This window comes from Sinocyclocheilus rhinocerous, unplaced genomic scaffold, assembly GCF_001515625.1.
Source record: "Sinocyclocheilus rhinocerous isolate Xijiao unplaced genomic scaffold, SAMN03320098_v1.1 scaffold474, whole genome shotgun sequence".
NCBI classification, from domain to species: domain Eukaryota; kingdom Metazoa; phylum Chordata; class Actinopteri; order Cypriniformes; family Cyprinidae; genus Sinocyclocheilus; species Sinocyclocheilus rhinocerous.
The window spans coordinates 598,779-609,317 of NW_015644625.1; the positions used below are offsets into that span (position 1 = coordinate 598,779).

A 10,539-nucleotide genomic window follows, 5' to 3' on the forward strand; every position below is an offset into this window, starting at 1 on the left:
CTCATGCTTGTCATGTGACACACAGCAGCCACAATACCACTGTAAAACTGATATGGGCTTATGTCCCTACTGAAAAAAACAAACAATAAAACCATCACAGAAAATTGTAATGGTTTCCACAACAAATAACATTACAAACATCAAACCATTAACTTTTAACCATTAAAACCTTTAAAAAATGGTTTTCTGTAGTGTGTTTTGGGACTTATTCCATTCGGATTTATTGGTTTTAACAAGCCACCAATAGAAGGCAACCAATTATCAGTAGAAACCAACAGGGTCCATAACAGTTTCCAGTAAAACCAATACAAGTCCCATTGTAACCAGTAAAACATAAAAAAAATTCTAATGGTGTCAATTGTTTTTCTCAGCAGGGGTTTATTTTTTATTTTTTTATTTTTTATTCGAAATATACCAAAATATATCATGAAATATCTCGATTCTCAAATATGTGTAAGTAAATGCATTTTGCACCTTTATAGATTTAATCTATAATGGGCGATGGGCAAAGTAGCCTAATAGTGTAATCTATTAACTTTGCATAAAAATCTGTCTTTTTACTTAAGTACCAGATATGGGTGTCATAAAATATTTTAATATGACTGACTTTGTATTTAATGTGAATTTAATAAAAACATTGTAAGTTACTAATTAGCCTATGAATTGTTCATTGTACAAAAAGAGAGCAAAGAACGTTTACATTATCAAAGAACATTTTCACTTAAGTCCAGCGAGTTCAAGCACTCTCAAAAAGTCCCATAATAATCTCTAAAGCTGTTTACACTGTGAAATTAATATCTTACTTACATTCGTACATCTTCATTTTGTTTTTTCTGATGAGAGAATTAGCCAGAGAATTAAGTCAGCCAGCGCGCGTGGTGACAAAACAGCGTGTTTCAGCGATGACTCATCTGAACGCGTCTGATTGGTACTTGCATTCATAAGCTCAACAAAATCGTATGGGATTGGTTATAATGTGCAGTGCTTTAAAAACATGTGCGTCTCTGGCTCTGTGCCAGCTAGCGAATGCAGATTTGAATTTAGCAGCTGGTGATGTTTTTCTTTATATAGTTTACATGACAAACTGCGCATTTCACCCAAAATTGTTTGGTGTGATATGATTCCAAATTTAGGGGGGGCCAAATGCCTTTACATCTTTTCTTCTACATCTTCTTTTTCGAAGATGTAAATAAAACAAAGATTACTGGAGGACATTTTTTAAAAAGAAAATACTATTTTCAATCAGTGTTTCTACTTCAAAATGGCACATTTAATTCAATGTGTTACTTGCTTTTTCTTTGTTAATATTTGTGAATTTGCTAGCAATTTCTGAGTGAACATTGTTTTTACTATTTTTTGTAGATAAAGGCTAGTCACTATTGGAATAGGTACTAGAATCTATATTACATGTATACATGTAGTAATTAAAACTAAATAGTAGTCACATAAATCTAAGACAGTTTTAAAGAATAAAAGCGAAACAGCTTGCCACATCTGTGGAGCGCATCGACGGCTGCGCGCGCCTGATGGCGGATGGATGAACTGTTATAGAGTGCCAGGTTACCCGAGAGAGAGAGAGAGAGAGAGAGAGAAGAGAGATTAACATCTCGATCCAATGAAATATTTTTGGCAGTTTGAGGATGACGGCGAAAGGACGACTTAAAGGTAGCGTGGCTTTTGCATTGCATTCCTGCATTGTTTCATGCATCTCCTTGCGCTCGCCCAGTCGCATCTTTTACTCTAATGTCAGTGCGCGCGCTTGTCGGGTAGCTACCAGCGCTCGGATAACGAGGTGATCTTGTGGGTTACCGTATCGATTGTGCGTGTAATGATGTGAAATGTGCAATGCCTCGAGACCTTGCACGAGTACACTCTTGTAATGCGGGGAAAATGCGCTGAGATCCTCGCAATGTCAGTTCGTGCACTGGCATACACATCCTTGCATAGACGGCCTATGAGGGTATTTTAGTGTATCTTTCCGAAGCAGTTTATCGATTCGTTGGTACAGCGTTACACACTGTAAACAAGGAATGCACATAGAGGATGCGCTGCATCCAGAAATCCCAGTGGCATTAAAGCGAAATGTTATTGCAGAAAAACAAGTTGCATTGCAGTACTATATATTTCATGTGATGTGATGCATAAATACGTTAAGAGACTATGCCATCACTGGATGATGGGATATGTGTATGTGGATGTATAGTGTGGGCGGTCAGTGGAGAGAGGGGTTAATTAGACTTCAGCAATGCCTGTGCATACTGAAAAGCTACCCAAAAGCATCTATCCCCTGTGTATATGTGATCAATTTGTTTGGATTATGGAAAACAATAAGAATGGACAGGGGAGGCACGTTTTGGGCCACCATAGTGTGTGAGCAAGTGTGGTTTGGGCAGAGAGAGAGGTGTTGTGTACTGTAAGGGCTATCCCTTCAACCCTGGAGTGTGGTCGCCTGTAATTATTTAGCAACATATGCCATTCTGCATTAAATAATCATAGTGCAGCATATGTGTCACATTTATGTAATATTAACCGTTAGGTATCTTGGGTACTAAGCTTTAGGGAAGGTCTGTGTGAGAGCGTGTCCAGATATAGCTGGTGTACGAGGAAGGCAAAGCAGCCAGTGTGACGGTGAGAAAGGTATGAGGAGGACACAGCGGAAGTGAGAAACTGCCTGATGGTTCATAGAAACCTTTAGGAAAAAAGTACAGTGGGTTATCCTTGATTATAAAAGCAGCATGGTGCTTTTGATAGATATATGCATATATTGCATGGTACTCCAGTGTAGGTCTGACAGTACTATGGTATTACCATGGTATATGTCCAAAAATTCAAGAAACATACTACCATGTTCGAAAAAGCATGACATTACCATGGTACAGTTTTGTTACACTAAAAATGTACCAAAAAGTACTATGATATTTTAAAACGTACCAAAAAGTACTATGATATTTTGAACATATACCTTGTAGATACCAGGGTACATGAATTTCAGTACTATGGTATTATCATCTGATAACATCACTGTACTATGGTACAACCACAGAACTTGTTTGTAAGGTTTGGAAAACACCAAACCTGAGATTTATGTGATCTAGTCTATAAACGATGGTAATACTGTGTGGCAATGTCCAATATTTGGAGGATGTGATTCTTGAAATGACTATTTAGATTTTGCTTGGACCTCCAAATGTTTTAATATTGTACTGTGTCAAGAGAAAAAAATAACATGGTTATATTGTACATTAGAAAGCATAATAGGTGTTTTATTAAATTAAATTGTGTGCTTTGCATAATTATTTACATGCTTACTCCAATAAATTTCAAAGAATACTATGGTATTACCATGATACTTGTATGTGTCCTATGGTAATACTATGGTACCAATGTCCAGTGCTGGGAAGATGAAATGCTTAGCATAATTATTTAGATGTTGCTCCAAGATATCATAGCTCCAAGTATTATCATTGTACCATGTCTAAAAAAAAACATAGTATTATCATAGTACCATATTCAGAAAAATTAATGGTAATAACAAAACATTGAAAATAATACCATGGTGTTTTTTAGTCTAGAAGATGGTGTGCTTGGGATAATTATTCACATATTACTCAAAGAAACTTCAAAGAATACCATGGTATTACCATTATGCTTGTATATTTGTTCTAGTCTAGAAACAATGGTTATACTATGGTACCAATGTCCATAGTTGGGAAGATGGAATAAGATTCCATAATTATTTAGATGTTGCTCCAAGATATCTTACCATGGGACCATGTCCAAAAAACCAAAGTATCACTATTGTACCATGTCTGTGGTAATACTGTAGTAATTTTTGCAAATTGTTCTAGGGAGTAACAGAGAGTAAAAGTGGTGCATAGAAGATGGAACGCTTGAGACAAACACAAAGTAAGCGAGTAGATTGCTTGAGATGAATTTGCTCATTTCCACAAGTTATTATGTGCTGCATTCTCCGTGAGACAGAATGCGCCTCACTGCCATCTGTCTCCTCAAGGAATGTAGTAATGCGACAATAATGACTAGATTATTCTAATTGCATCATGGTGTATTTTTTATGATTGGTACTAATAGGTGTTCTTGGACCCTAGGAATGGAGAGGTTTTGAAGCGGGAATATATTATTTGCATGCAGTCATAAACACACACTTTCATGGCATTATCGAAACAGCTTAAAAAATCGAAATTTTTCTCCAGATTTTGTGCCTGTGTTAATTCATGCATGCCTCCTGCCGAGCGCTGACACGCAACATGAACGGGATGTTAAAGCCCAACACTGAAACTAAGAGAGAGTGTTGACATGAGCCTGGCGATAAATGAAACGGGAGCAGGTGAAAGAAAAGAGAGGGGGAATGTGTGAAAAGTGCGGAGGATGAGAAGTGGGAGAGACGGGGAATTAGGCACTTGACAGTAGATAGATGGATGGATGGATGTGCATGCGCTTGTGTCCCAGCAATCTCTTTCTCTTGCACACAGGGGCAAACGCTCAGGCAGTGTTTGGAATGGAATTTTAGAGTACTGCATACTGCACAGTATATACTGAATATTGCTAACTTTGTTTAAAAAATAGCATGTGGACATTATGCAATTCTAATCAAACCAATTGTGTTTATTATATCACATTTGAAGAAAACTATCTGTGACGAAGAGTCAGTGGCGTTGGGATCCATGTGCAGCTTTATTAATACACAAGATGAGTCAGACAGGCAAAGTTCAGTTAGCAGCATTAAGAACAAAGTATAGGCTAGGCAGAATCATAAACAGAGTCCATGCAAATGGTCGAGGCAGGCGGCAGACAGAGAATAGAGTAAATCCACTAGACAGGCAGGGGTCAATAAGGCAGGCAGCAAACGATCAGAAGAGAATAAACAATCCAGGTAGGCGACAGGAAATCAAACAGGGAACAAACGCTTCGTAATGTCAGCAGTAGCAAAACAAGACTTCGCAAAGAGGGTAGAGAAGGCACAGCTTAAATAGTCTGGGTAATGATTAACACCTGTGCAGGTGATCAGTCTCAGGCATGGGGTGATGGGAAATGAAGTCCGAAAGAACCGGTTAATATTCCGGTGATGGTTCCCGCTGGTGGTGATTGGAGGGAGCCACAGAGGCTTGATTTGTGACACTATCATTTAACATTCCAATTTACATCAAAGCATTTTTGTAGTGGATTTTATCAGCCAATAACCTGATCTGTAAATCCCATAGATACTTTTGAATGACTATCTGAATGGTGTAGCTAACTGAACTATGCTAACTAGCCAAACCCATGTTGCACAATTTAGTATAAAAGTACTTTTTAAGGAACATTAGTTTACTTGATGGCCATATTTACAATGCAGCTACTTCAGGCATGCAAGACCACCTCTTATATATCTGAAAGGAGAAATACTGAAATCTCTGGCCAAACTCATTTAAATGGCATATTTCAAATAAGCAATAAAGTCTGGCTTGTCTGATAAATGCTGAAATAGCATTATAAAGGCATTAAAACCATAAGCAATAAAATAAATGCAAGCCAATAGCGTTAAATAGGATGCTTGGCATAATTATGTAGATGTTTCTTGGTACCGTGTCCAAAATAAACTTTTACTATAGTATTGTGTCCAGAAAAAAAGACAAAAACATGTTAGTACCATTACAATGTACTTCAAAAAAGCATGATAATATCATGGTGCTTTTAGTGAAGAAGATTGTGTGCTTTTCATAATTATTTACACTTTACTCTAAGAAACTTGATAGAAAACCATGGTATTACCATGATACTTTTATGTGTCCTAGAAACCATGGGAATACTGTGGTACTAGTGTCTAATGTTGGAAAGATGAATTCCAATAATTAGATGTTTCTCCAAGATATTTTGAATAATTTAAGTTTTACCATGGTATCGTGTCCAAAACAACATAGTATTACCATAGTACCATGTTCAGAAAAAACATGATAATACCAAAACATTGAACCTAAAAAGGCATGATAATATAATGGTGTTTTTTCAACAAGAATATTTTTACATATTACTCAAAGACACTTCAAAGAATACCATGGTATTACCATGATACTTGTAAACATTATAGAAACCATATTAATGCTGTGGTCCAGTGTCTAATGTTGGGAAGATGGAATAGATTTTATCCAAAACATAAACTCTGAACTTAATCCCAGATGAGAAACTATAGCTTTACTAGACAAAAGCAATGACCCGTCATGGAACAATAAAGTGCTTCAATACACAACAAGGAAAAATGTCAAGCATGAGGACTTAAATGCAAGACAAGAACTGCTTAACAAGATAACAAGACAAATGGATATGAACCAGTGAGAGAACAGAACTAATAATGAGAAAAGACAATGAAAACAAGACACGAGAAACAAGCTGGAATAGGAGGTCACATGACATGAATCAGGAAACATAACTGATACCAAACTAAAAGATAGGACATAAAAGACATGACTTGATAGACCTGAACTGAAAACATGAAACATGAACAAAAACCTTAGACAGACGTGACATAAATAGCATTAACAAAGTATATTTTTCAGATCGGTCCCACCAATGCGCATGTGCAGTCCTAAGTGTATGCGAGTCTCAGGTTTCTATGGGAACCAGAGCTTCTAATGGCAGTGACTCTTTTATTTAGAAGGCAGGACTGGAGCCGTCATATTGCGCATTGCGGTTTCTCCTATTCATTAACTTTGTCACATGACCTCATTACATGCATGTTTGATCCTCTTGGGATGTTCCTGCTTATGAGTTTGGAAGTCATAATTATAATGTAATTGTGTTCATTTAAGTGATTTTGTTTTGAAAAAAATGAATGCATTGGCCAATTTCAAAATTCTTTCAATTTTACTACTGACAAAAACCATTTAAAGAAAAAAAAATTGCACATTAAGTGTGTAACTTATGCATTGTCAGTGTATTTAACATTCTTCCTCTGCCACAGAAAATGATGGGAAATATTTAGTCAAACAAGCCTGTTGCTTCAAAAAGCACATTGATTTGCTTTTATTCATTTACAATACAAAAAATGTGTACAAATGAAAATTGTAAAGAAAATATTCACAATTACTTAATCATAACCAATATCAATTTGTTTCCACCATTATTTTTAAATTTACATTCCCCCAACTTAGAAAGTCAGACTCTCTTTCTGGTAATTACAAAATGTTTTCATATGCAGTAAATTAGCATATTACAGTAAGTGGAGTCAAGTTTCAGTTTTTTGCATTTTTAATCCAAGTTTCTATAAAGTCATCTTAACTCTTGGCAGTCTGTTCAAGTAGTGAGGCCAGAAAAAGATGTAAAGCATTGCAGCTGATAATACTCGCTTGATTTGTCACACTGGAAATGGAAGGTCAAGTACACTGCATTGTGGGATATAGGGCTCAGTGCTCAGTGCATTGCATACTGCAGTACTCTTTTGTATACTGCACATTTTGGCAAATGTCGTAGGTCATCCAGGTAGTTCATGCATACAGAATATTTGCATGCTGCAGAAATATTAAGACTAGTATTGTAATATGAAGTATGTAGTATGCTATTCCGAAAGTAGCCAGTGTCACACACTTCAGTTCTGCTTTCAAGCATGTGAGAATGCTTTTATTAAGGACTAAAGTGGTGCCCATCTAACCAGATACTGAGCTAATCAACTTCATCGCCCACCTGAATGATGCAATGGAGAGAGAGCGAGAGAGAGGCAATCTCCCATCAAATGCGGTGATACAGGACTGCAGGAAAATGATGAAAACTGTTTCCTCCCACACAAATGCACAAACACACACAGACACACACACACACATATGTTACGGGTCACTAGAGACGTTAACTTGAGCACACACACACACACTGATACATGCAGTTGTGTGTAATGGCGAACGCTCACATGCTTGACCACCTTCACACACCGCAATCTGTGTCTCACACACACAGACACACAGGATGGAAAACAAAATGCAGTCATCTGTGCCCTGGGCAGGACCTCCTGCTAAAATCACACTCACCCTGTCATTCATCATTACTTTTTATATGTCATAACTTCCTTTAAAGGAATAGTACAATTCTGACATTGTTTATTTATTTACAAACCTGTATGATATGGCTGCATAATTCATTGAAATAAAACAAAAATCATGACCCAAAAATCATTGCCCAGTGCACCAGCTGTTGTCAACAAAAGAAAAACTTTTAAGGGCTTACACCAAAATAAATATGAAAATAAATAAATTAATATATACATAAATATTAGTATTGTAATTTCACAGTTGTAATGTAAAATAAAATTATTATAGTATTTTTAAATACTCATTTTATTTTTCAGTGAAATATTACAATATGTATTTGTTAATAATAATAATAATTATTATTATATAAATATTTATATTATTTATATTATTATTATTTATAATTAATAAATATAATTTTTGTTGTTGTTATTGTTATTTTTATTGTTTTTAATCACATTTTAAATATTTTAATCACAATTTTTTTATCAGAAAATTCACAATTAGATTTTTTTCCCTGTAAAGCAGCATCAGAATATCTCCTTTTGTGTTTGACGAACAAAACATAACACAACATACAGGTTTGTCTCAACATGAGGGTGAGTAAATAATGCCAGATTGATCATTTTTGGCAGAACTGCTCCTTTAAACTGACACTAGACCTGGATGAGAATGCAGCAGGGTGACTGCCAGGAAATTGTAGGATAATCATTAGTGCACAACACAGGATGTGGACCAGAGTAAAAATAACATGCCGCCACATACAGATACTCATACGCAGATCTGGTTCAAAACAGACTAAAGGTGAAACTAGGAGGAAGAGTGGAAGAGGAAGAGAGAAAGAATGAGTGAGACTAAATTTAGCCTCTTTAACATAAATACTTTGGGTGTGAGTTTGGAGCACAGAGGACACAGTGGATAGCGCAGAGCTGAGACCTAATGAGGCCACGCGAAAGCAGGAACGCTTCTGTGATCAAGGAATCCAGTAGAACGGATCTTTAACCTGTATTTACTGCTGCCTGAGTGGATGACCTCATCATTTCTGGCCTGTCAGTCAACCCAGCTCACTCTGCTGATTGGTTCATTGGTGTGTTTGTCATCTTAAAGTCCCGCCTCCTGCTTTTGTGCACGTGCAGATGGCCCCTTCATGTGTGAAGCATGCATTAATTGTGCAACATCAAACGGCACTTGTAAAAATCCCGCCGTCAAAGGCGCGTGATGCTGTTACCTTCTCCCGATCTGGGTCAGGCGCGACTCTCCCTCTTATCCATCCCTTTAGTTAATTTTCTCCATTCTCATTCCGACAGTACATTTTCTTTCTCTTCGTCTCATCTTTATACAGAATTCTGGGATTGTCAAAGGATGTGGCAGCTGTATTTTTGAAGCTCGCCTGTAGTAACAATACAACGCTTCTGTCTGACACACAGCAAAATGTGGGTTCCATTGCTTTTAGGTCTCAGGGGCTGAAACAGAGCCATCCCATGGTTGTGTGATCACAGGATGATGTATTTCAGATTGTCAGCAGTTTAATTACAGGATGTTGCAGCTTGCACACTGGAAGTGCTTCTGGAGCAGCACCGTGGGTGTCTGATGGTCTTCGCTTGCTGCAGTTACAGCCCCTTCAGATTGCACAAGTTTGTTGTTCGACATCACAAATCTCTGAAATTCTTTGTCGTACTTCCTCCCCACCTAAGCCAGAAGTGAGCTTCCCACTGACAACATCCACAGCAGCAGTGTTGTATTGTACAGTGAGTTCGCTAATAATCCAGTACGGCTTCAGTACGACCTCATTACAGGAAAACTCTGCTTCTGCATAAGTTACTGTGCCTGAATCATACCTCACCTGTGAATGAGTAGTCCAAAGTCTGACATGTAAAGGCTGAATTTATCATTTAAGTGAGTTTCCTCATTTAAAAAAAAAACAAAAAAACAAGTACACCCAAAAATTACAATTTGTCATTATTTACTCACCCTCATGTCATACCTTGTTTGCATTTCTTTATTCTGTAGAACACAAAAGTTTGGAAAATGTGTTAGTAGTTTTCTCTATCCAATGAAAATCAAAATCTAATACATTTTTGAATGCAATGTGCTTCATAGCTGTCAGACTCTGTTCCGTGTTTTGTGAATGTCTGTTGATGTCCACCTCCTCAGCTACGTGTGTTTTCCTGGTTCCCTTTCTTCTATTAAACTTCCTTGTTGATGTACTCCACGTCTCCTCGTTCCTCGCTCCGTGCTCTTCCACAGTAGCCGATCCGTGACAGAACACCGTACCGCAAACAGAAAGTGAGCGGCGCCTCTTCTCCCCTAGTTTTTTTCTGTTTTTGAAAGTATTTTGTTTTCTTGTGTTTCCCCCCCCACGATTATGTAAATCGCTGCACGCTTCATCGCATTGTTCTGGCACAGGGGAAGTCGTGGCCTAATGGTTAGAGAGCCGGACTCGTAACCCAAAGGTTGTGGGTTCGAGTCTCGTACCGGCAGGGATTGTAGGTGGGGGGAGGGAATGTACAGTGCTCTCTTCCACCTT

General features: G+C 37.5%; 1 protein-coding gene across 3 annotated transcripts in view; it reads left to right on the top strand.

The window, feature by feature from the left end:
- Positions 1–10,539, top strand: part of ppp3cb (protein phosphatase 3, catalytic subunit, beta isozyme) — a 54,042-nt gene that overhangs the window by 1,632 nt on the left and 41,871 nt on the right. Inside the window, exon 1 of one of the 3 annotated variants that reach the window (XM_016576287.1) lies at positions 1,601–1,665. The exons of the other annotated variants lie outside the window; for them this stretch is intronic. Coding sequence (XP_016431773.1) covers positions 1,641–1,665 — 25 coding nt within the window. The 5' untranslated portion in view covers positions 1,601–1,640. Of the gene's footprint in view, positions 1–1,600; positions 1,666–10,539 lie in introns of those variants that run through there. 3 annotated transcript variants of the gene reach the window in all.